The sequence below is a fragment of the Podospora pseudoanserina genome, chromosome 3 (assembly GCF_035222485.1).
Source record: "Podospora pseudoanserina strain CBS 124.78 chromosome 3, whole genome shotgun sequence".
NCBI lineage: Eukaryota > Fungi > Ascomycota > Sordariomycetes > Sordariales > Podosporaceae > Podospora > Podospora pseudoanserina.
Genome location: NC_085922.1, coordinates 3,012,833 through 3,036,494, shown reverse-complemented (window position 1 = coordinate 3,036,494; position 23,662 = coordinate 3,012,833). Strand labels below are relative to the sequence as shown.

The window sequence follows — 23,662 nt, the reverse complement described above, 5'->3', positions numbered from 1 at the left end:
CCCATCGTGCGACTTTCTTCGCTCTGTCGCAGACCTGAAACGACCCCCCAAGCCCCCTTTTTGCCGCCTGCTGAAGACCATGTGGCCATCCGCCGAGAACGTCGCCCTTTTAAACCAATTGCACCGCTTTTTGATTGTGACGTCTGAGGTTTTATCCTATAATCTTCCCCCTTGCCCACTCACCCACTCCACGCGCCCATCCTTTCCTTTTTGCCTCCTCTCCTCCTCCAAAACATCGCGAGATATTCTCACTTCAAACCCATAATCTTCAACACGTTCATTTTTGACCTGTACATTTAATTATTCTATTTCGGCGAGCAGGCAGCGCCTCTTTAATCACACTACCTTCTTCATCCGTCCGAGACATCAAGCCATCTTTGCGATATCCCCCGATAGCATATTCCATTTACGCGCCACCACATACCATTTATATAACCACCACACATAATCACAATGGGTCAATTCGATTGGTTCTCCAGCATTGGCGCCACGCCAGAAGCCGTCGCCGTCCTCAACGACCAGCCCATCCTCTTCACCATCCTTCTCATCGTTCTCGTCACTATCATCCTCCAGTGCGTCCTCATCTGGTACATCCACTACGCCACCATGAAGCCTGAACAGAAGAAGGCAAAGGAGGACAAGAAAAAGAAGAAGCAGGCTGAGAAGGGTGGTGGCGCCAAGAAATAAATTTGGGGCGCACCGTGACGCTTGGGAAACCGCATTCCATCAAAAGGGAGGGAGCAGACGATTTTGACTCGGCAATCGATGCTACAAACCAGGCTATCCATCCAGTACATCGTGGAGGCTGAAAGGTCTTAAGGGCTGGAAAGTGGGCGAATTCTGCCTAGGCGTGGATAGATGGGTGGAAGGCCCAGGGACCGTACGTTCGGCCCCAGGGGTTGGGCAAGAATTCCGGTCCGGAAAGGGGATATTTCGATGCATCATCGTTCTGGGCGCTTGGACAAGAACGTGCGGTCGCGGCTTGGTCGGCTCACCCTGGTTTGGGATGTCGTTGTGAGCTGCTGATGGGCAGGTACAGCTCTATGGCGATGGTCTGGTCGGTGTCTAGGTTGTAGCGGCTTTGAAGAGCCGGGTTCTGTCACTTTGACCGACCTGGCATCATGATTCGTGGTACATATAACATATTTTCAACTTTCCTCTTCACAGTCCCTTGTCGTGTGTTCGTCGTCTGAGCATTATTCGAAGTCCATGGTGTCAATACTCGAGCTGCGATCCCATCCTACGGCCTCTGGTTCTGTAGAATCACTATCCTGCTGGAGGGTGACCACATTCCCTTGTCCATCTGTGTAGAAGTACTCAGCTTCGGAACTGCCTTGCCAGTCGTCTGAATGAAGGGCTCTAATGTCCGAGGAAGAGTAGGGTGAAAATGAATCGGTCTCTAAGGGGCTGTCATCAGCATCGTATCCCTCATCATAGTCGTTATCGTCATCGTAAATGCCTTCTGGGATGCCGCAATAGTGTGCGAGTTGGTTCGCTGTGGAAGCGTACTGGAGAGGGTTGATGATGGCCTCTCCGCATTCACGAGGACCACATCTCTCCTCCGCAGACTTTGGTCCACCAAGGAGTCTCTGGGGAGCTTCCTCCTGCCTATTGTCATCTGCGTTTGTCTGAGATGTGCTGATTCTTTGGATCGGATCCGACCGAATACCCGTCTGGCATCGAAGCCAAAGGCGTTTGCGGATTTCGTCCTCGATTTCGTCATCGACATCCCATATCTCTGGGTCAATATCACCTGGCATCAACCCCTCAACCTTTCTCCGAAGACTGGGTGACTGGGAGTGTTTCAGCCGGACGATACTTCTTGCCAGAGAAGGGATCATTTGCGCGTGTACTGTCATCGACTACGCCAGCTGTTAGTCGCTGTCACTGGGATACCGATTGCGATGTAAGAGTCTCACCTGTAAGTATGGAATGTTCCATACGGCTGGGGCAATGCCAATCAATGAAGGCAAATCATTGTTGGATTTTGTTACCTTCACCCCCGGTATGCTTTTCTTGACTCCGATCAGCTTCTGAAGCCCAATGTCCAGCAGTGTCATGGCTTCCTCCAATCTGTCCTCCAAGGGCAACCCAGTCGTTTCTGTGGCCTCGGTTTGATCGTCTGTTGAGTATGACATATTGATGTGGTAATGGATATCTACTTTCAACTCTTGAAAACTGGCAAATGGTAGTTCGGGCGGTGCGATCAGACTGGAGGACAGGTCTGGGTGATGTAGAAAGTAGACAGCCTCAGGATTGCTATGTTCAAGCTCAGGATGCGTCGCGTGTTTCAGTCGAAGATCAAGACCGAGCTCCAGCCAGATCTAAGGCATGTCAGCAACCAATACAAGACGACAGGACAGGAATGTAGGTGGTCTTACTCCGCACCCAGCGGCCAAGTGAGAGATTGTGACTTCAGTGTCAGGGTCTAGGCCTGCAACATCAAGGGGTTCGCCGTTCAACAGTGTTGAGAATTCCACCCGACAATCACCACCTGCCTTGGCTATCCAGATAATTGCTTCAGAGGAGGCTTTATATAGCTCGATGGCGTCTGGAACGTGGTCCCAGATTGCGGGTAAGGAGAGCACGCAGGAGCTGGTGAGAACAATCGATAGGTCGGAATTTATGGTAGCAACCTCAATGCTTCCAATGTCAAACTCGGTTGTCTGGAGATCGTCCATGGCAAGCCATGTGGGAAGCGTTAGGCAGCAGCATCTCTCTGGAAAAGATTGAGGAGTGAGTGGTACGTTAGTTCAAAAGTTAGGTAGACTGGCACTTTCCCTTTTGCACTTGATTGCTGTGTGCCAAGGAAGGAACGTCAGGTCAGGCAGGTCCATACCAAATTCTCTTTGGGAAGGAGCACTGGTCAAAGTGCTGTCTGGCACTGGTGACAGTCCAGAGGTGATTTCTAGGTGATATGCTAGATGCAAAATAGACAATACCCGCCAAAGAAAGAGACGAGGATACATGTATTGCCCCGTCTCGTCATTTTTGTGTAAAACCACGTCTTCCCCACGGTCTCCTCTAAAATATGTAGGGGTCAGAAATGCAACCATCATCCCCAGAATATCAAAATGCCAACCCCTTGTTCCTGGTTTTTGTATCCCATATGTCCAAATGATTTTTACCAAGCAAAACTCGCAAGATGAAATGAAAGAGAACATCGGCCACCCAAAACACCAATTTTCGTCTGACATGAGGAAATACGAGACTCCGAGGCCCCCCAAAACAAATCGCGCACGCAGATCTATCAGGACCACTCCGAGATGCATAACCCCCCCAGAGCCATATGCAAAATCAGCCGGAGCTAGGTTCGCATGATAAGACCTAGAGAAGAAACAATAGCCTTTCACAAAAGGACACGGAAGAACACCAAGATGGAAAAAGACAAAAGAGAGAAGGCGAAACATCTGCCATATCAGATGATTTCACCGGAAGAAGCAACACCGGCTTGATCGATTCTGAACTAGAAATAGCCCCAGTCCATTTATCTCCCAAGTTCCCGCTTTGCGCTTTGCTTTGCGACTGGGCACGTCAAGGGTCGGCAATCTTGTCGTCCTTGTGATATGGCCAAGCATCGCGACTACCTCTTCATGGTGGAACGCTGCAAGGCGGTTTGCAGCTCGGGGCGGTCCTTGAGTTGCTCAAAGGCTTCGACAAACGTGAACCACTTGCGCTCCCGCTTCTCCTTCTCGGGCCACTCAATCTCCTCGCTGTTGACCGTCGCCTCATAAAATCGGTAAAGGGCCGCCTCCTTCTGCTTGGATTTGCCGGATGAGCTGTTCTTCTTGCGGGGACTGGTCTCTTCGATGTCGCCCAAATCATAGTCGATCGTCACCAGGATCCCAGCCTCCTCCCAAGCCTCGCGGGCAGCCGCCTCTGTGCACTCCTCGTCCAGCTCCCAGCCACCCTTGGGGAGGACCCAACCCTTGCGCCGAGTAGACTGAATCATGAGCACATAGCTCTTGTCGGCTGACAGAGGGACCACTCCAGCCACCAGACGCTCGCCTTTACTGTTGTACCCTGTGAGGCAAGAAAGTCAGTTTGACCCGTCCGTTTGGAGGTCTCCCAAAAACACAAGCCCACATAAGCAGTGGGAACCTTGAAACAAGCATTTCCCAACGACTTGGCCGAAGCGACTTACTCTGCTTAACACGCCCGGTACGCGACTCCATGGGACGATTGCTCCCGCTGGCGGCCATTGTGACTACTGCTGTGAAACCGCGGGTTTTGATTGTTGAGGGGTGCAGATAAGTACTCGATGCGAGCGCAAGTCGGCAAATGACGTGGGTGATCGGGGTATGTTGTGATAGGGGTGAGTGGATGTCTTTCCGAGCGCAGTGATGGGGCTGTGGGATGCAGTGAGTGCAGCCTCTTGCTTAAAGATTGTTGGCAGGCATGGTCGGAGAAGAAGTAGTTGCTTGGGTGTGGGCAGAAGTCAGAGATGGTGGTGTTCTGGCCAAGGTTTGTGACAGACGGTGATGGCTTAAATATGTCCGTCTCAGTGAACGTTGAGAGGCCTGTGGGGCGAGTGGTGAATGGCCTGGAATGAATGGGCTGGTGAAGCTCAATTCACGTCTGGAGAGAGCAAGCACCAAGTGAATATGGTCCCCTGTCAAAGCTCGCCTTGCGAGCAGGAGCAAGGCAAGTGAATGAGCGAGTGGGAGGTTTGATGAGCGAGAGAGGTGCGGCGCAGTTCTCGGTCCTGGTCCACGGGCAGTTCTGGTCCCTCCGCTACTCTTGTGTTACGAACAGGTGTTCTGCTGCAGCAAGAGAAGCTCGGTGGCGCTCTGGGAGGCGGAAGAGAGTGTGAAGCTCTACCACGAAGGCGAAAAGCTTCGGGAGAGCAGTCGGAGGTTGTGGTTCGTGGCCGACAAGGGGGCGTTGGAGTTGCGCGACGTTGGCGTCGGAGAAGAACTTTTTGGCTTTTGGCACTTTACGCGAACGCGCTCGGCGGCCGGCAACGGAGTCCAGCTGGCCCTTTGAAAGGCGGTCGCCCACACAACAACGACAGCTGAAGGAATCAGGTCGATAGGCCTGGACCACACCCGCAGGTCAGGGCACTCGAAAGGGGGAGGGGGAACGAAAATAAAATAAAAATACGGTTGTTGCTACGTGGATGAGCGAGCACCTGCAGGGTAATGTTGCCAGCCAAAGCACAAGCAGTCTCAAACTCTCAATCAGGGAGGTAGCTCTGGACTCTTGCTGGTGGGCACACCGTTTGTGCCCCCAGATCAAAAAGAAGGAGGGGCAGCTTTTGCAGCGGGATAGAGTTGGCTTTTATGCTTTACGGCGTACATCATTCGTACAGGTACATGGCTATGGCCCCATGGGGGAGAACAGAAAAAGTCTCTTTGGGTTGGGACAAGCCGAGCCATCGAGAGGTCCCCTGCAACCTCTACTTCTTTGGCCCTCATGTGGTGTGTGTGCTGCCGTAGCATGGGGGCAGTTCACATAGCACTCAAGCCTCCATCTCTCTTTTCTGCTTCCCCAGGGTTCCGGATTCTCCACACCTCCTGGCGGCGAGGGGCATCGCGGAGCTTGGCGTGATGAAAAAGCCATGGGGAAGAGGTAGAGCACAATGAGGAGAAAGGAAGCTCCAACAAGAAGAGCAACTAAGATTTTGCCAGTTTTGGCCGAGTACCTATGTAGCAATGAAAAAGCTCCCGGTCGCGTGGGGTAGAGGTAGTAGGTACTTGTCCACCTCCCGCTTACAGATGCCACCACCTCACTCTACCTCCAGGTATCTGGCGACTGGCAACACTGGCATGGCACCTCTGTTCGGGACTCCCTAGCTGTTACTGGGCGGTCAGACAGGGGGTTTGACGCCACGGTTCCGCTTCCCAGTGTTCGGGTTTGGTTCCCCGGTATATTTTTCCCAAGACTTCCGTGCCGAAAGAAGAGAGAATTGGAGGGTACTTCACGAGGAACAAAGACGGGCTATGGAACCTCTCTTGTGTGGGGGTTTCCATCTGTGTTGCAACGCTTCCAACACAAGAAACCGAAACCTGGGACATGAATTCACCGAGTCAGGCTTGGTTCTGTCTGGTTCATCGTGGCTTGACTGCCACTGCCGACGGAACACCGTCTGTGGTCCACATATACTTCGTACTCTCCATGCCAACGTCACCTGAGATGCCGAGTGTCGAAGACTAGTGGATGGGAGCCGAGCGGGTGAATCAAATCCTGCAAATTTCATTGTTCCAGGCGGTGAAACATGTTTGAAGAGTGTAGTTCAGCCTCTGTTGAAGAAAGTCATCACTGTTACCCTGGATGTTGAGCTGATTACTAAGGTAGCAAGCAGCACGGACCATATCGGAGACAAGCTTCTGTGTTATCCGTGGTGACGACAGATCGATCAGCCCGCTCCCCACATCTCCGTCTTTTCGGTGTCGTGAGCTGTCACGAGCCTCTATTGCTCGTACTGGACGATGGTCTTGAACAAAATAGAGAGCAACAATATCCATCTACCGATCATTTGGAGTCTTCTCGAATTACACCCACTTTCCCATCCCGTGTCAAACCCCCTGGATCAGCCAGCAATGAGCACTGCATATTTGACTGGTGCGGGGCACCAGTTTGCACAGTTGGAGTGGGGGTCACACCATCGCGCATCTCAGTCCCGTCGTTCACGAACAGGCTTCTGCTTCTGCCTCTCTCTTTCCCAGCCTCACAACACCTCACCAGCAGCTCCAAACAACTTTCCGGGTTGTGGGCAGCCTATCACAGTCAGATGTACACATGACAACTCTTGGCCGCCAACCTCCTTTCCCATTGATTATCATTTCCTGCTCCCACCCATCCCCAAACGCGACATTTGACCGTCACACTGTGGGGTCCTCCTTGACGGCCCCTCTGCGTTCGGGTTCTCAGCACCGCCGCCGTACGAGACACTGGCAGTCCACCTAGCTGGGTCTTTTCCTGGAGACAGTGCTCGGGTATTTTGGTGTCTCTCAACCGCTGCCGAACACCTTCAATCAAGACCCGTCCGCTCGAAGCTTCCAATCCCCTCTTGGCCCTAAGCCATCACCCCGTCACCACAGACCTGATTGGATCCGGCTTGATCAACCAGCCCTTGATATCGACGGAAACTGGACATACCACGGCGGATCTGGCACCTTGCCGCCTTTCCTGACGAGACATCTCGTTCCGTCAAGTTCCGTCCACCACACAACCTTCTTCCACAGGCACCCGACCCTAGGCCCCTGCCCGACTCCGGCGTGTGGGTAGTAGGTAGTACGGCCCGGCCCCACGCTGTCTTGACCAGCTGTTCGTGTCAACTGCGGTAACAGGGCAAGGCAACAGAATGGCAGGGACCAGGCCATACCTGCAGACCCCTGACGATGCTGCAGCAGCACCACTGTCATACATCTATCCAATCGGTGAGTTGCTTTTTCCTCAGCTTTCAATGCTCCTCATCCAACCATCTGGGCCATGTGCATCAACTAGGCACTACCGTTGGCTATCTCGCCTTGCCCACGCGATCTCCTCCCGCATTCTGTACAAGGCGGGTGGTCGTATGTCATGTTCAACCATCAACAGTCTCAACATTGTGTTTCTTGTCACTTGTCAGCCTCTCTGTTCTGTTGGGGTTATCCCACACACACGCCTGCAGTATACACGGTCTCCTTCGTTTCCTTGTGTCAGAGATACAAGCGCACTCGTGGCGAGATTACGTCGAGATCACTGTTTGGTTGCTCTCCCACATTGACTTCGGTCAGGGCAAGCCCATATACTTGGCACACCTTCCCTGCCTTTGCCTCTTGGTGTTCTTTTCTTAGGCTTTGATACCTTGAAGGTACCAGTGATGTTGCTGACCACCGAATATTGTAGGGTACAGTAACTCTTCCGAGTGTGGATATTGTCGTGCCAGTTCAAATGGTCAGCCAGACAAACAACGTAATACCCCTTTTACTATTGGACCCTTTTTTGCCCTGTATGCTTTCGATTTTCGACATTTGATCCTAGCTGGCAGCATCTAACAGTGGTACTCTCTATAGGATGGTCATATTATGCGGTCTCAAGGTCTTTAGAGCCCGCCTTTTATCAAAAGCTGGTGGATAGGTTTTGGCGTCGGTCGGGGACGTTGCTCTACCGACCAAACCAGAAGAATTCATGTTGTCCGCATTACACCCTCCGCCTAGACTCGGCCGAGTATAAGCCTACCAAGGACCAACGACAGGCTCTCAACCGCTTCAACCGCCACATCCTCGGAGATACCTATGCGAGAGACGCGGCGCGGCTGTACCCACGGTCACGCGAGCAAGCGAGGAAGGAAAAAAATGATTTTGACCTAGTCAGCAAGGTTCATGAGTCTGAAGCCAAGTATCTCAAAGGACCCCCACCGGCGCCATCCCACGAGTTCTCGGTCACGCTAGAGCCCGATGCATTCACCGACGAAAAGTACAAGGTATTCGAGAACTACCAGCGCATCGTGCATCGTGAACCACCCCTCAAGATATCTCGCGTGGGATTTAGAAGGTTCTTATGCGACTCACCTTTGACCCGTGGCGCCATAGTGGGGGCGGACGGGACTGAGCGCAAGTTGGGCAGTTACCATCAATGCTATCGGATCGACGGCGAGCTTGTCGCCGTGGGTGTTTTGGATCTCTTACCTAACGCCGTCAGTGCGGTGTACTTCATGTACCATGAGTCGATCCATTTTCTCAACCCAGGAAAGCTCGGGGCGATGAGAGAGATTGCTTTAGCTCGTGAAGCAGGCTATCGGTGGTGGTATCCCGGCTACTATGTCCACACCTGCGCCAAAATGAGATACAAGATTGACTATCGACCTCAATATGTTCTTGATCCGGAGACTCTGCAATGGGATCCACTGGACGAGGAGATGTTGGCGCTGTATGACAAGCACCATTATGTTTCTTTGTCGAGGGAGAGAAGGCGGCAGCAGCAGTTAATGAACGGTGACGGTGTTCTTGATGACGAAGAGGCCAACAACAACGACGAGGACGGGGGGACTCAACAGGAAAACGACGCCCTAAACGTCAAACCCTCTGAGGACGAAGACGACGAAGAAGAAGGTTTCCTCCTCACAAGCGATATGCCCGGTATCCCATCACTGGCCGAAATGGAAGAGGTAGACATGGGTGGTCTCCTACTCAAGTCCGACCAACATGACCGGTTCATCGAGGCATCCGAGCTGGTCATCTGGGACTCGGAGGAGATTAGCCAACACGGGAGGCTCAAGTCAAGGATAGCAGAGCTGGTGGCGGCGATTGGGCCGGACCTCATGGGGGAAATTTGCATTGACTTCCGAAAGAAAGCTAACAGACTGAGCTAGAATCCTGGCTGGATTCATACTGCGTGGAAAAAATGGAGGGTGCTTTGGGGTCTGCCTCCTCCAAGACCTAGGCCCAAGCGAAAAAAAAATTGTGGGATGATGGGTACCCAGGGGGAGGGCCTGATGAGGATGAGGAGGGAGAGTCTGATGGGGGGTTATGCGGGGAAGTAGTCCCTGTTTTAGGAAGAACCCGCAGGTGCCTGCAGATTTTTTTTGGATTTTTTCTCTGGTAGCGATGGATGATAGCGTTGAGAATAGGGATTGTGTGAAATTGGCAGCGGATATGTTACAGGAGGTTTCACTCGCTCTTGTAAGTCGACTTTGGGGGGAGGGGGGTCTACATATACATAAAGTCAGGTAGATATAGACTTGAAGATCTTTCCACGAGACTCGAGCGTGGGCACGCGACACATATTCAGTGAGCGGGAAGTGTACCCGATTGCGTTGTGGGCAATAATACTAGCGAAATGCACCCTGAGCAGTGAAGGCGGTTGGAAAGATCGTGGCGGCTTGAGAAGGTTGAAATTGCATGTTGGTTAAAAACTCTAGCACTGCGGGATGGGGGATCTAAGATGACTTGACATGTAGCACTGGTATCAATGCCTTACTGATTCAACACTTTGCAGTGTCTGGGTTGATGAACAATCTTTTGTTATTTTTCATTCCACAACTCATATCTTGGTTCCTCTGATTAAATTCATTATGGAGTTCCGAATCATTTGCCACTTTGACAGCCTTCTTATACACTTGACCACGACCCTAGTCCGATACTGCCAACATAGCATTTATGACCCGCCCGCCATACTACAAGAGAACTTGACACAGCTATCATAGCAACTCTTTCCAACAAAAACAAAGACCTCCTTCTTATATCCCCCCCCTCAACTTCTGCAACTGACTAATAAGCCCATACCCACCATACCCTCCGCCCCCAGCAGCAGCAGTATTACCACTACCTCCTTGCCCTGCAGCTGCTGCTCCCTTATTATCGCCCTCTTTATTCTCCCCCTCCTGTTGCTGTTGTAACCTCCCATTATTCCCACTCCCCCCATTACTCTCCCCCCTCCTATGCCCTTGCCCAGTCACCTCCCTCACAAGCCGTTCATGCCTCTCCCCCACAAGCCTAGCCAACCCCTCCACAAATTTCTGTCGTCCCCTCTCCTCCGCGGTCCCCTTCCAAACCTGACACAAATCCTTCAGCTCCTCCACCCTTTTCGCTGCGTCCTCAACCCCCTTGATAGGATCCTCCTTATTATCTAGCAAATCCAAAATCTCTTGCCTCAGTTCCTTCAGGACTTGCTGCCCCTTCTCCTCAGTAGAAAGCGCGCCCGTGTCAGGAGCAGATACCGACAAAAAAGAGGAAGAAACAGAGGTTTCCGACGGGGGAAAAACAAAGGACATGGCAGAGCCAAAGGTTGCCTGCGTTTCTGCCAGGCGGGAGCGGACGAGGGAGAGGGTGCGGAGTTGGGAGATGTATTCCGGGTCCGGGATGGGGGGGGTTTCCAAGGGAGGAGGAGGGGGAGGGGGGAGGGAGGATAAAGCGCGGGATCTGCTGGTAATGGTGGTGGGGGCAGGGTTGGATTCGGAAGATGATGGGTGGAGGATGGATTTTATGCCTCCTCCGGGGATAAACTTTGAAATTGGCGAGTCGAGGGTTTCGGTGAGGGTTTCGGTTAGGGAGATTGTCTCGCCTCGGAGGACTTCGACCTCGTAGGCTAGGCGGGAGCCGGAACGGATTATTTCGTCGGTTAGTTGGGTTAAGATGGTGGTTAGGCGGGTTGTGTGGGCGGACAGTTGGGAGAGGGAGGACTGGGTGGTGATGGAGAGGTCGGAGAGGGGGAGGGAGTTTGGGGGGGGTTGGTTGGGGGGAGAGCGGGAGGTTTGGAGTTGGGGGAGGGTGTTGTTTAGGTAGGTCGCTGGGTCGAAGGTGGGGGAGAGGAAGTCGGCCAGGAAAGGATCGGCGACGTGGTCGGATAGGGGTTGGGCGGGTTGGCGGGATTGGTTTCTGGCGTGGATGGCGATGTCACGAGTTCGGGAGGCTGCGCTGCTTTGGCGGCGGCGGGTGGTGGTTTTGGAGTCCCAGGCCATGATGACTTTGGTTTGGTGAGGGGGCTTGTGAGACTGGTGTTGGTGAGTGAGGCTCTGGGAGGTGAGATGTGAGTGAGATGAGTGAGATGAGATGACAGTGATACCCTTGCATGAGGTTGGATGTGGTCACTGTGCTGCCAAGACTTTGACGGGTTGACAGCTGTGCGGCGGGTGGCGGCTCGAACTCCACAGTGTGCCTCCTACAAAGGAAGTCGACTTATACCTGAGGCTTGGCCTTGGACGTGAACATGTGTTCCAGGTTCTGATAGAGTTATTCAGATGGCTTTGGTGATGCAAGCCTATCAGCGCCTCAATGGAGCATTGACCATGTGTCTCAGGCCTCAAAGCTTCATCTTGTCAGTGGTGGACTTTTGAGCCTTTGGGGCTGACGCCATACAATGTGACAACTAAAAGAAGAGACGAGAGAGAAATCATGATCGTGATAGAACTGAATATATAGAAGAATCATTTTGTTGTGATTCACAGCTGTTCGGGTCCCTACTACAAGCAAGGCTGAGAGTGTTGCTGCTGTGTTGTTTGTCAAGCCTCGCAGTGGCTGGGAGGTTGGAACTCTGCCCCGCGGTTGCTGCCTTGAGTGCAGCCAGCGCGGTGCTCTCCTTGAAACCAACTTAACTGTCTTGACGCTTCTCCCCTCACCTCGCCAAACTCTGAACAGGTGAATTGATCTTTCACAGGGAAGAGCCTCTGCGGCATTGAATTTTCTTTCTTTCTTCGTCCGATGTAGTGAATCTAATCGTTTCACGAGTTACACTGCGGGCTTGCCATTTTATCCTTCCTAGCAACTCCCCACTGGCCCTGGTATCATCATCGTTCACTTTCACCTCTTGAGGCAGCAAGTAGTCTGGTACCATCTCTTCCCCCACCACTTCTCCAGCAAATCAGCAAAGGACAACACTTCGTCCCGCCAACCCAACCAGTCCGATTTCATCGTCTCCCGCTGGCTGGCGTGACACTCCAAAAACATTAGCCAGGCCCGCACACCGTCCTCACTAATTACCAGACGACGAAACTTGCGATATCATTACCTCAGAAAACAGGAACACCATGACACTGAAGCGGTTCAAGGCCGACGTGGTCACCGCCCGACAGAAGATCACTGGCGGTGGCCTCGCTGGAGTTCTAGACCTCAAAGATGGCATTTCTGATGGCGAGATCGTCTTGTCACTTCAACACCCCGAGCTTGGCCGAAAAGTACGGCTTCATTTGTTGGCGCAGGATACCGGCGATTACCCTGACAACAACTCATTCATGATGTATACCGAGGATGACCCGCCAGCTCCCATCGAAAAGTTGATCAAGAGAACTGCCGACTATCTCATAGGTCTAACCGTCTACGAGGTAGCTTCAGAAATTTCCAAGCAGATGAGTTTGACGGAAGGTGTGTCGGAGGATCAAGACGAGGGAGACATGAGCGACGATGAGTTTGGCTTCCAATCCGAGGCCGACGACGATTACGATGACGAACTCTTCGGGCTAAAAGAGGGGTCAGGTCGACCCAAAAATGCAACGGTCAAGGAGCTGATTGCACTATCCCCGACGGACAAGCTGTTGCTTTCACGCCTGAAGCGCGACTTGCGCCAAGTGCACAATGCCGGCTTCAAAATTGGGCTTGTCTCTAGCTTCGCCCAGACATCCATCTATGGCATCGTTTCGATCTCGGTGCGAGTTGAGAACCTGGGGCTGTCGGAGGAGGTTTTGGAGGCGTGGAACCTGGAGGCTAGCGAATACATTGTGCTTTTGCTGCGCTTTGATGGCTACAGCCCGCTCGAGACTGTCATCGAGAAGGCAGTGTCCTCAATCCAGGTCAGCTTTCGAATTCGCAAGTGCAAAAAGTACAAGCCATCGGAGCAGGAAGCAAGGAACGCATTTATTACTGTCACGAATCCTGGCGTGAGACCAGAAGATGATGAGGAAGGGCAAACTGCTCAGGCTTTGGACACCGAAGCACTTCAGAAGTTTTTCATTTCCAACTCGTTGGATCAGTTCTTGAACGAGAGCTTTATTTCGATCGTGAAGACCAGAGAGAGAACGGGCTACGACTGGGACCAGGCAAATCGCCACTACCAGAACTGCGTAACCCAACCGGACGATCCAGTCCCGACCGATGAATCCGTGTCTGATGACAGGCCGGAACGCCATCCACTGCTGGGGGATCACTTGAAAGATGCCCATGGAGGCGAGAGAAGCTTTCCTTTGGTGGCGATGCAGTTTGCTATGCGCTACATCATCAGGTGCACCGAATACTGTCTGAGATGTCATCAGAAAATCGAAGCTGAGTTCGAGGCACTCCAACCATATGTCTGCGACAACCCTCTTTGCTTGTTTCAGTACATGTCAATGGGATTTGGCCCCAGCATCGAGCCCATGATCCTCAACGAGCCGTATGTGGTTGATCTCCTCGTCAGCCTTTGCTACGCCGCGGTTTCAGACCCTTCTGGTCATCGGAATGCGCTACAACCGTTCGGCATCAGCTCTGCAGCCCAGGTAACCGGCGTCGGCTCTACAGCCCAGGTAATCGGCGTCGGCTCTGCAGCACAACTATCCAGCGTCGGCTATGGGGCGATACGCAACCTCCCGGTTGGCCTGCGATTTAAAGTACCAAATCTACTAAACGTGACAGGCTGCAAGTGGAGGGGGATTCTGAATGGTAATAGGCTGGTTCTCTGTGAGAACATGGACGACATCCGACAACTGGCTGGGTACAAGTGGATCGCTTGGGTTACTACCGACAATATGATTCAACACGGACGAGTAGAGGAGGTTCACCTTCCAAGCAGCACCGCCGTACTTTCGATTAGGCCGGGGCATTCATATACTGCTCTTCCAGTCGATCAACGGGGGCTTCTCCAGGCGCCAGTTGGCATTGCTGGCGCGCCCGTGAGAGTGTTTCCCTACGACACCGACTTCGATGATCTGCCTGATGCCGATAAAGGCCACGCCATGAGACAAATTCTCGAGAACCTCCCTTCCATTCTTCAGATGGAGGCATGGTTGACAAGTCATCCGCGATGTTTGTTCAAGGACATGGACGGAATATCACCTGCCGCAGCTTCCATTTTGCAGTGGATCGTCTCATCCAACAGATCTTGCATCTATCAAGTTGATCGCCACCGATATCGAGCATCACCCGAAAATTCAGAACAACCAGCAGGAAAGGGACGAGATCGACAGCACCAGCGCATCTTGGGAATGGACTCATGGGTTCAGTTCCGGTTTGCCCAAGGCTCGCCCGAGAAAGAACGCCAGTTCTCTCGGGCACTCCAACAAATTGCTAGCAGGAAAGATTTCAAGGGTCATCCTACCATTCTGGCGTGGCATGGGAGCAATCTGGCTAATTGGCACAGCATCTTGCGAACAGGCCTGGATTTCAAGGTTGTCGCGTGCGGCCGTGCCTATGGCAACGGGGTCTATTTCAGTCCAGATTTCAACACGAGTATCTACTATGCACAAAGTGGCATGACATGGCCCAACTCTGATCTCCAGATCACGCAGTGCATGAGCCTGAACGAGATCATCAATGTGCCCGAGGAGTTTGTCTCGGCCGCACCACACTATGTTGTGAGTCAGTTGGACTGGCAACAGTGTCGCTACCTGTTTGTGAAACCGAGACCTGAGTTGTGCTCAACGCAGGCTTCAACTCAGGCTTCAACGCAGGCTTCAACTCCGGCTCCGGTTACTCCACATGGTAGCTATACCCTGGCGCGGAATAAATCCAACGTTACAACCAAACCCAACGTTGGAGCATCCACACCTCCCAGCACCCACGGCAAGGATGCGGTGCCTATGCGCACACAGCAAAAGGGACGTGAGGTAAAGGGTGAAAATTCTGCCGTCCTCAAGATCCCTCTGTCTGCCATCCCTTTGAGAACAATCCAGGTAGCGGGCACGGATGCAACCACCTCAACTTTGCTGGCCAAGCGAGTGCGTGACAGCCCCGAACTTAGCGAGGACGAAGATGCCGTAGACGTAGCTCTCTTGGTTAGCGACACAGAGACGAATGGACCAGCCGCTCAACGCCGTAGGAAAATGAGCACGGCGCAGGGGGATCGCGCGAAGCTTGGACTTACACCGTCAGTAAATATCACGCCCTTGTGGACGTAACGGCTTGCTAACTTTACATTACAGACCCGCCCATGACATGGCGATGACTGACTTTGTCCCCGGCACACTCGATTTCTCGGCACTTCCTAATCTACCGCCCCCGTTGAGTGGAAATGAGTCTGCGATCAAGGCACTGAGTCTTGAGCTCAAAAGCCTTCAAGTTTTACAGACCAGGACACCATTGCACGAGCTGGGATGGTACATTGACTTTGACAGAATCGAGAATCTCTTCCAGTGGATCGTCGAGCTTCACTCTTTTGAGCCCTCCACGCCGCTTGCCAGGGACATGAAGAAAGCCGGTGTCAAGTCACTCGTCTTTGAGATTCGCTTTCCAAAGTCGTTCCCGTTTGACCCGCCGTTTGTACGGGCCATTCGCCCGAGATTTCTGGGCTTTCAGCAGGGAGGCGGTGGTCATATGACGGTGGGCGGGGCGATGTGCATGGAACTACTGACTTCGACGGGATGGAGTCCTGTGAGCAGCATGGAGAGTGTGTTGATGCAGATTCGGATGGCCTTGTTGAGTGAGGATCCACGCCCGGCACGTTTGGCTCCTGTTGTCAAGGGGCAACGGCACCAAGACTATGCCGTTGGGGAGGCGATTGAGGCGTACAGACGGGCTGCGGGCGCGCACGACTGGAAGATTCCCGAGGATTTCTTTGAGACGGCAAATGGTGTTCAGTGATGGGAAAGGGGTGTTTAAGGATATGGGTAAAAGCTGGTGTATAGGACACCTTTGGCAGCAGGGTTCGAACCCCACCCTTCAGCGGAATCAATTCAGCGGATGATAGTATTATTAGTGTGTTTTGGGAGGCTTCTCGAGATTTTAGCTGGGTAAACAGAACAGTTTTCTTGAGAGGTAAAAATAGGCAAAAAAAAGATTGCACATGTACATCTGAGAGGTTCATCAATGAGAAAGTAAACAAAAAAACTGGTTGTTAAGAGTGACGAGAAAGGGGCTAGACGCCATGGTGTGGGGTTAGTGATGAAGACCCACAGCTGAGGCAGAGCTACCGCCCCTGTCAATCTGGGCGCTTCAGCTTTTGGAGCTTTCTCCAGCCTCACCCCACACCAACAGCCTCGCCAATCCAAACGACTTTTGGAGCAGCAAGCAGGGGAAAAAAAGTGCCCCGCCTAGTAACTGTTTCTCCGAAACTTTTGATTTGCGAGAGCCTTGCCGCGACACGACAACTCCTCCCAGGGCGATTTGCGGTTACCGTAACTTTTTTTCCCACAGTCAATCCCAACTGGGGCCTGATCGCGCGCCCTAATTTAGACACCTACCACCACCAGGGAAAAGAAAAAGAAGAAGAAAAAGAAGAAGAAAAAGATGGCCTCCTCCACAAACGTCCACCTCTCCCCCGCCGAGCTCTCCTACCTCCACACCTCCCTCAGTCTCAACCCCCCCATCCGCCCCGACGGCCGCTCGCCGACTCAGTACCGGCCTTTGTCCGCCGAGACGGGGATCCTGCCTGGGACGAACGGCTCGGCTCGGATCTGCTTCGCGGACGGGACCGAGGCGATCGTGGGGGTGAAGGCAGAAGTGGAAAAGACGAGGCGGAGGTGGGATGACGATACTATCTTCGGGGAGAATCAAAACCAGGAAGAAGGAGAAGAACAAGATGAGGGGGAGGAGCAAGGGAGTAGTGATTGGGTTGAGCTCACGGTTGAGATTCCGGGGTACAGGGACGATGATAGTGGGACGGTGTTTTTGGGGCAGATGCTTTGTGAGGCGCTGCTTGCTGATGGGGGGTTTGTGAGGCGGTTGAGGATTAATAGACGGTTTCATTGGAAGGTTTATCTTGATGTGAGTTTTGTTTGATTGTTTGAGAGAGAGAGTGTGTGTGTGTGATGGTGTGGTGGTGCTAACTTTGGGGTGTAGATTTTGTTGATCAGCCCGCCGCTTTCGTATCCGCTTCCATTGCTGTCATTAACAACCCACCTCGCCCTTCTGGCCACCCGCCTCCCTAAACTCAAGTCAGAAGGGGATGAAGACCCGTTTTTTGACGACGACTGGGCTGCGGCGCCGTATCTGTACGCACGAAACCCGACCACGAAAAGAGTTACCGAACGCCCGCCTGTGACGTTGCTGGTGATGGCGGTGGGGGGGAATGTCATTTTTGATCCGAGCAAGGAGGAGCTGGCAGTGGCGGATGTGGTGCTGGCTGTTTCGGTTGGGGATGACGCTTCGTCGCGAGAGGGTAGGATGGATGTGGATGGGAGGAGCAACAACTCGGGCAGGAATCTGAAGCTGTTGTCTATCAGGACGGTGGACCCGCCTTCGAGACTGACGCCGCCGGGGGTGGCCAACGCGGCGAATAGCGCTTATGGGCATGCGCAGGTTGTGAGTACGGGTGCGAACCAGAAGATGCCCGAGGCGAGGCAGACGGAGAGCGAGGCTGTGGAGGGTGTTTGGAAACCGCCTAGGGGTGGTGCCAAGGCTGTTGTGATGGGGGCGTTGGTGCAAAAGGTGCTGGTTAGAGGTGGGGTGGCGGATGAGGTGCTGGATGCTTTGGAGGGGGTTGACACGTCTTGAGACAGGGGGGAATTGTCAAGGGAGGATTCTGAGGGTCAAGAAAGAAAGGGGTATAGATTTATTTACGCCTTTCGGCCGTTGTGGACGTTGTTTGTACATAATTTTACATTTTACGTTCACATGTCATGTGGCAGACTCTATGAGAAGGAGGAATATCAAAAGATACCCAGCCACTTCTTCTTCAGCTCACCCACCATCTCCTTTTGCTGCTCGTCCGTCAATCGCTTTGGTTCCGGAGCGATAGGCGAGGCATCGTCCACCACCGTTGTCCCTTGCTGCTCCTTCTTCTCACCACCCTCTGTGCCAAACACCTGGTCTGGGTCAATGGTGGCCTTCTTGAGTCCAAACATGCCGTACTCCTCTGGCAAGCCGTGCGCTCTTCTATACGCTGTCCTTTTGGCGACGTCCTCGACGAGTCTTCTTCTCTTTTCTTGGATGCGGGCAGTGTTGTGAGCTTCGTTGAGGCGGATGACTTCGACGAGGGCGCGGGTGGACGAGATGGGGTGCCAGAAGAAGTCGGACATGGGAGGGAGCATGTCGCCGAAGGGAGTGTTGTGCTTGTAGTTCAGGGTGAAGGTCCATATGCTGAGGGCTGTAAGGGTGCCCTGTTCACATTTGTTAGAGATACAACCTGGGTCAAGGGGTGGCGAATCTTGGAGGGCGACAAACAAGGGTGACGGTGATGTGAACCCATTTTTGGGAAAAGAACCAATGCGCCCAGGTGCCCTCGGGGGGAGGGGTCATGGGGTAGTCCTTTTTGGCTTGGGCTTTTAGTTCGGACTCGGAGAGGTCACCGCCGTAGTGGCGGGGGCCGTCGCCGAGGGTTGAGCGGCGGGAGCCGGGGAGACGGGAGCCATGTGATGGGGGGACGAAGCGTTCGGGCTTTTCGAGGACGAGGGGTTTGCCGTCTTTGGATTGGGATGTGGAGGAGAAGCGGACGAGGACGACGGGGGAGGTGGTGTTTGCGGGGGAGAGGCGTCTCCAGATTAGGCCTCGTTGGGGGAGGAGAAAGCGGGGGATTGTTGCTGTTGAGGCCATGTTTCTTGGTGGTCTTTTGACTTGGTGTGTATCGAGTGTATGTGAGGCTATCTTAAAGCCCAAAAAACAGTCCAATGGCGTGGTCTCGTTGGGTGCGGCTCAATGCATCGAGGGGAAACGGTGCAGCAAAAAAACTTGCGTCAGTGCTTGCCTGGAGGAGCTGCTCTGGTTGGCCAATTCCCCCATGTGGCTTAGCGTTTTGGAAGCTCGTTCGTTTTTCCGTTTTTTCGCTGCTAGCGCATCGTGCGCACTAGGACCAGGATGGCCGCGTCGAAGCCACAGGAAGCTCGGACGACAGGCTGCGATGCCGGGCACTTCCGACATTGCCCGCGCTGAATGACTAAAGATGCGGTCATGATTGGCTGTGGTCTGTCGTCAGCCCCACGTTCTCCAGCCCCAATGTGGCTCCTTTGACTGATGATGTAGGCTTGGCGGAGGTCATTGAGTGACGAAAAGAGCCTTGTTCGTGGCCGGTTGCTCAAAAAATTCCGGCACGCAGCGGCAAAGAGAGGCGTTGAGCCAACTTTTTTTTTTTACTAACGGCTCATCCTGTTTTTCTTCTCCCTCTTTTCTTCCTCGTCTACCTTTTGCGCCTTTGACTCCTGTTCACCAACTTAATTGTCTAATAGCCACCACAACTACCTACCTCACATCAACCCCATAAATCTATCAAAATGCCTGTCGGAGCCGGTAGGTCCTGCCCCTCAGCTACACACTGTCCGCCATGTTTCCGGCCTCGTGAATTCTGCTCGGTTCGTTCTTTGCGAGGGACGCCTGAACTCTTCGTCACCAAGCCATTGGCACCCATGACGTGGCCAGCAGCCGTCTGAAGACATTCTACATATGACCTCCATCCGACCTCGCCGACATACTGCCAGTACCTGAATGTTGCTACTGCCTACGGTCCTGTCCTCACCGCTCCTGCTTATGCGGTATTTTCCCTGGGCGCATCTTGAGCTGCGCACTGGCGGAGAAGGGCCGTAGTAGTCAGAGCCGCCGCACACTAGCACGAGCACGTCGAGAATCACGCAGACGCCGGAAACACCATTACCACCATGATCTGAACAGCAAATGACTGACTCGCGGTTTTCCTCCCGGATAGGTGATTCCAAGAAGGGTGCCAACCTCTTCAAGACCCGTTGCGCTCAGTGCCACACCCTTGAGGCTGGCGGCGGCAACAAGATCGGTCCTGCGCTCCACGGCCTTTTCGGACGCAAGTCTGGTACCGTTGAGGGCTACGCCTACACCGATGCCAACAAGCAGAAGGGTGTTGTCTGGGATGACCAGACCCTCGTATGTTTTCCGTGAACTGTACAACGAGATCCAGACTCGCAACTAACACTTGCTCAGTTCGACTACCTCGAGAACCCCAAGAAGTACATCCCCGGCACCAAGATGGCTTTCGGTGGTCTCAAGAAGGACAAGGACAGAAATGACCTCATCACGTATGTGCTCTTCGGTTACGGTACCCTTGCGCCCAGAATGGCACTAACACTGTTTCCCTCTAGTTTCCTCAAGGAGTCTACCGCTTAAGTAATAGATCTAGAGACTTACTTTTCGGCGTAAAAGTTTGCTTTTTTTCTATTTTCCTTGGCTGGGTTGTAATAATAGAGAGCGAAAGAGACACCAGGGGGAGTCTTTGCTCTTAGATTTTTTTCTTGCATTAGATCAAGGGTTCGGGCGGCGTTGATGATGAGCAACTGCGTCCTTTTCAAACCACAACTCCCTACACCACCTCTGGACGGATCCGACGAGGACACACGTTGGGTTCTTTCCGATATACCTCTCTGTACCATAGCACACAGTAGTAGATCTGCTTTACTACACCTAGATGATCGATGATGACGATGGGGTTGCCTGACTGCGGCAACCGGACCTGAATGAAATGATTCCCCTCTGCTTTTCAATGTTCTTGGCTGCAATTCTGCATGTGATGAGACTTGTACATATTGGGTGGTCGGTTCTGCTGTGAGGGAGTGTGTTATCTTGGAAAGGGGATCTTTGCTCGTCATTGACTCTTGGTTGGACCAAAACACTTCATGAGGCTAATCTCCACCAATCAGGATATGTCAAGTTGTACAGGGAGCTTGGCTCAGTTGGAAGAGCGCAGGTCTCATACGAATGTATGATCTGGATGTGCAACACCAGAGTTATCCTGAGGTCGTGAGTTCGAGCCTCACAGTTCCCATATTCTTTTGCTTACTTTATTCCATCTTAGCGATGGTGGTTTCTTTTGGCTTCTTTTACACAAAGAACGCCACTGCAGCGATATCTTTTTTTATATAATCATGGTTTCGTTTTGAGTGCGGCGCTTGGTACACTAGCAAAGCCTGATTGCTGTGGCAGTTGACTGGAGCAAAACAAAGTTTGCTCCTCTTTCATGCTTTCAGTCAGTCACCCAAGCCATCAAATATTTAGAGAGCATGCATTCGTTTCTTTTATTTTCTCACCTACACCAGAACTTTACCTCCAGACCTACTCATAGTCACAACCTCATTCTTCATCTCCCATCTCATCTTACCCTCAACAGACCCTCCACCATTTATTCTCGACATACCTCAAGATGGTTACCTCTGAACAGACCACAGTTGTCGAACCAGGACCAAGACTGAGCCTCGTCTTTCTTATTGGGAGCGAATTGCCGAGGAGAAGGATCCAGACTTTAAGAATTGAAACACTCGTTGCTCTGCAGAAAGTGACCATCACCACTACATCTACCAACGCTGTCTCTTCGGCATATCAGCTGAAGGACTCGCCCAGCCAAACCTGAAAGGTTTGGTTCCCTACCAATATGAAGACATGTACAATAAGTCATTCCCTCTCTACTTTGTGCCGGCGCCCGCAAGTATGGGGCCGGTCTATACTTTTCTTCACAATCACATCTATCGCCGATGGTTCAAACCGTATCGAACCGAGATTGAAGGGCGGTGCTTCCTTTGCAAACTTCTCTACCTCAAAGATGCATACCACACACACTATGCAGAAAGCGACCACCTCGACCCCACGCAAGATTCTATCGACGAGTTCATCTCACTCAACAAGGCCCTCTATGCTGCCGTCGAGGCTTATCCGAAACTTTATCTCACAGAACCCATTGTCCGGAGGAAATACGAGATGAGCAACGAAAGAGGCTGCAGAGAAACTATCGCCAGGGAAAATCCAACCCAGCGCTATGTTCTCCAACATCTGTTTAAGGCTCTTCTCTTGATCGTTGTTCCTGTTCGTTGTCGGTACCAGCCATCAGCAGAGATTGGCAGCCTGCCAGTCTTTCTGGTCCGGACGGGGATGGAGGGAGACTTGAGCGCACCCATTGATTTCCAGGCTATCCCACAAGACAAGATCCTGACCTTTGCCACCAAGCTCAACGAGAATGTGATTAAGGTTGCTCTCAAAACCGCAGTTGACTTTCTCAGTGCCCTTGAGTCAAGGGAAGTAGCGGCAGTTGGGTTGAGGCCTGATCCAGGGATGGGGCTGGGAAAGAGTATGATAGGAATGCAATGGACAACCATGAAGAGGGAGCGTCGGAACATGAGACAGATAAAGGAGGGCAATTACCACCTGCCTCCTGATGGTAATTTTATCTGGTATGGGATAACTGAAGAGGAATACAAGCGGAGAACGGGTGAGAAATGAGAGATTTCTTAAATCTACAGAGTACACATGCTGTCATCAGGGGTTGTACAGGGGATATGATATGTAACATGCTTACAAAGGGCCTCCAAGTTTGAAGCAATTTGGCAAGGGCACTGACACAGGCATACATATATAGATTAGCTCTTCTCACCAATAGCTTCCTCTCGATTCATCATTTTCGCACACAGCTTTCTGGGTGCCACCGTGATACCTTCCATCATCATCAAACATAGTCTACATACATCTCCACTATCATTCAAAGGCTCGTGACCATGTTGAAACACCTCGCGACTGATATTAGACGCCTAAAGTAGTACAATTGAGGCCTTTCAGGATAATTAATAGGCCTTAAATAGATCTTCCAGGCCATTAAAGATAGTTAATATGTATGTATCTTGAGATAATCAGGAGGCCTTCTAAGATACTTAATAGGTGTTAAACTATATGTTCTAGGCCTTTAAAGATAGTTTATACACGTCTTGAAATTAATAAGAAGGCCCCTAAAGATAGTTAATAGGTGTTTAAATGAATATTATATGTATTTACAGATAGTTAGGAGGCATTTGAATGTAATTAGAAGGCCATTTAAACTATCCTAGAGCCCTCTTGAGGTAATCGGTAGGCCTGTTTCTGTTCTTTTGGACTTTTGCATTGCCATTCTTCTGTTCATAGTGCGCCAGCTCATGGAAGTCAGCTGGGCTGTTGGAGAGGGAGAGCAGCACCCTGTTTCTTTTGGCTACCACTGCCTTTCTTCCACTTGAGAAAAGCTGATATAACGCCCCATATGGAGGAAAGTGCAGGTTAACAGAGGATGTGCCTGTATTTGATAGAGGATGTGCCTGACATCTCAATACTGGGCCCTGTGCTGTCCGGTACTGTAATGCGGTCATGAGTTTTGGACTGTCGTCTTAACACTTCACAACCCAAGCCGCCCAACCTGCACATCCGGA

At 52.2% G+C, this 23,662-nt stretch overlaps 10 protein-coding genes and 1 non-coding gene across 11 annotated transcripts; 6 read left to right on the top strand and 5 right to left on the bottom strand.

Annotated features, from left to right (window-relative positions):
* Positions 1–61: 61 nt before the first annotated feature.
* QC764_308655 (uncharacterized protein) lies at positions 62–2,681 on the bottom strand (the record flags this gene model as incomplete). Its single annotated transcript, XM_062945975.1, has 3 exons — positions 62–1,862; positions 1,920–2,324; positions 2,382–2,681. 3 exons carry the CDS (start codon positions 2,679–2,681, stop codon positions 1,197–1,199), a joined length of 1,371 nt encoding a protein of 456 aa, XP_062802020.1. The 3' UTR covers positions 62–1,196.
* QC764_308660 (uncharacterized protein) lies at positions 454–687 on the top strand (the record flags this gene model as incomplete). The annotated part of the gene is made up of 1 exon (XM_062945976.1): positions 454–687. One exon carries the CDS (start codon positions 454–456, stop codon positions 685–687), a length of 234 nt encoding a protein of 77 aa, XP_062802021.1.
* A 902-nt stretch (positions 2,682–3,583) lies between the features above and the next one.
* QC764_308650 (uncharacterized protein) lies at positions 3,584–5,604 on the bottom strand (the record flags this gene model as incomplete). Its single annotated transcript, XM_062945974.1, has 2 exons — positions 4,145–5,604; positions 3,584–4,023 (listed from the first exon to the last, which is right to left on the bottom strand). Exons 1-2 carry the CDS (start codon positions 4,200–4,202, stop codon positions 3,584–3,586), a joined length of 498 nt encoding a protein of 165 aa, XP_062802019.1. The 5' UTR covers positions 4,203–5,604.
* ATE1 (Arginyl-tRNA--protein transferase 1) lies at positions 5,216–9,354 on the top strand. The gene is made up of 5 exons (XM_062945973.1): positions 5,216–5,688; positions 5,744–6,174; positions 6,305–7,382; positions 7,834–7,899; positions 8,001–9,354. The coding sequence occupies exons 3-5, from the start codon at positions 7,307–7,309 to the stop codon at positions 9,296–9,298; spliced, it is 1,440 nt and encodes a 479-aa protein (XP_062802018.1). The 5' UTR covers positions 5,216–5,688; positions 5,744–6,174; positions 6,305–7,306; the 3' UTR covers positions 9,299–9,354.
* Positions 9,355–10,165: 811 nt separating this feature from the next.
* On the bottom strand, positions 10,166–11,386 carry QC764_308630 (uncharacterized protein; the record flags this gene model as incomplete). Its single annotated transcript, XM_062945972.1, has 1 exon — positions 10,166–11,386. The coding sequence occupies one exon, from the start codon at positions 11,384–11,386 to the stop codon at positions 10,166–10,168; it is 1,221 nt and encodes a 406-aa protein (XP_062802017.1).
* Positions 11,387–12,451: 1,065 nt separating this feature from the next.
* On the top strand, positions 12,452–15,508 carry QC764_308620 (uncharacterized protein; the record flags this gene model as incomplete). Its single annotated transcript, XM_062945971.1, has 1 exon — positions 12,452–15,508. The coding sequence occupies one exon, from the start codon at positions 12,452–12,454 to the stop codon at positions 15,506–15,508; it is 3,057 nt and encodes a 1,018-aa protein (XP_062802016.1).
* A 1,327-nt stretch (positions 15,509–16,835) lies between these two features.
* On the top strand, positions 16,836–18,041 carry RRP42 (Exosome complex component rrp42; the record flags this gene model as incomplete). The annotated part of the gene is made up of 2 exons (XM_062945970.1): positions 16,836–17,312; positions 17,388–18,041. The coding sequence occupies 2 exons, from the start codon at positions 16,836–16,838 to the stop codon at positions 18,039–18,041; spliced, it is 1,131 nt and encodes a 376-aa protein (XP_062802015.1).
* Positions 18,042–18,055: 14 nt separating this feature from the next.
* QC764_308600 (uncharacterized protein) lies at positions 18,056–19,356 on the bottom strand. The gene is made up of 2 exons (XM_062945969.1): positions 18,711–19,356; positions 18,056–18,646 (listed from the first exon to the last, which is right to left on the bottom strand). Exons 1-2 carry the CDS (start codon positions 19,077–19,079, stop codon positions 18,197–18,199), a joined length of 819 nt encoding a protein of 272 aa, XP_062802014.1. The 5' UTR covers positions 19,080–19,356; the 3' UTR covers positions 18,056–18,196.
* Positions 19,355–20,978, top strand: CYC1 (iso-1-cytochrome c). Its single transcript, XM_062945968.1, has 4 exons — positions 19,355–19,769; positions 20,182–20,372; positions 20,430–20,524; positions 20,588–20,978. Exons 1-4 carry the CDS (start codon positions 19,754–19,756, stop codon positions 20,610–20,612), a joined length of 327 nt encoding a protein of 108 aa, XP_062802013.1. The 5' UTR covers positions 19,355–19,753; the 3' UTR covers positions 20,613–20,978.
* Positions 20,979–21,160: 182 nt separating this feature from the next.
* QC764_0056310 lies at positions 21,161–21,267 on the bottom strand. Its single transcript has one exon. It is a non-coding gene; the product is annotated as a tRNA-Met (tRNA).
* A 659-nt stretch (positions 21,268–21,926) lies between these two features.
* Positions 21,927–22,712, top strand: QC764_308585 (uncharacterized protein; the record flags this gene model as incomplete). The annotated part of the gene is made up of 1 exon (XM_062945967.1): positions 21,927–22,712. The coding sequence occupies one exon, from the start codon at positions 21,927–21,929 to the stop codon at positions 22,710–22,712; it is 786 nt and encodes a 261-aa protein (XP_062802012.1).
* Positions 22,713–23,662: the final 950 nt, after the last annotated feature.

What these genes read in the sequence shown, in the direction of transcription:
- ATE1 (XM_062945973.1), top strand. Translation starts at nt 7,307, where the DNA reads ATGGCAGGGACCAGGCCATACCTGCAGACCCCTGACGATGCTGCAGCA. An exon ending in GTCATACATCTATCCAATCG is followed by an intron (nt 7,383 to 7,833) that starts GTGAGTTGCTTT and finishes CGAATATTGTAG; the next exon opens with GGTACAGTAACTCTTCCGAG. An exon ending in TGGTCAGCCAGACAAACAAC is followed by an intron (nt 7,900 to 8,000) that starts GTAATACCCCTT and finishes TACTCTCTATAG; the next exon opens with GATGGTCATATTATGCGGTC.
- QC764_308600 (XM_062945969.1), bottom strand. Translation starts at nt 19,079, where the DNA reads ATGGCCTCAACAGCAACAATCCCCCGCTTTCTCCTCCCCCAACGAGGC. An exon ending in TTCACATCACCGTCACCCTT is followed by an intron (nt 18,647 to 18,710) that starts GTTTGTCGCCCT and finishes AAATGTGAACAG; the next exon opens with GGCACCCTTACAGCCCTCAG.
- CYC1 (XM_062945968.1), top strand. An exon ending in TCTGGGATGACCAGACCCTC is followed by an intron (nt 20,373 to 20,429) that starts GTATGTTTTCCG and finishes ACACTTGCTCAG; the next exon opens with TTCGACTACCTCGAGAACCC. An exon ending in GACAGAAATGACCTCATCAC is followed by an intron (nt 20,525 to 20,587) that starts GTATGTGCTCTT and finishes GTTTCCCTCTAG; the next exon opens with TTTCCTCAAGGAGTCTACCG.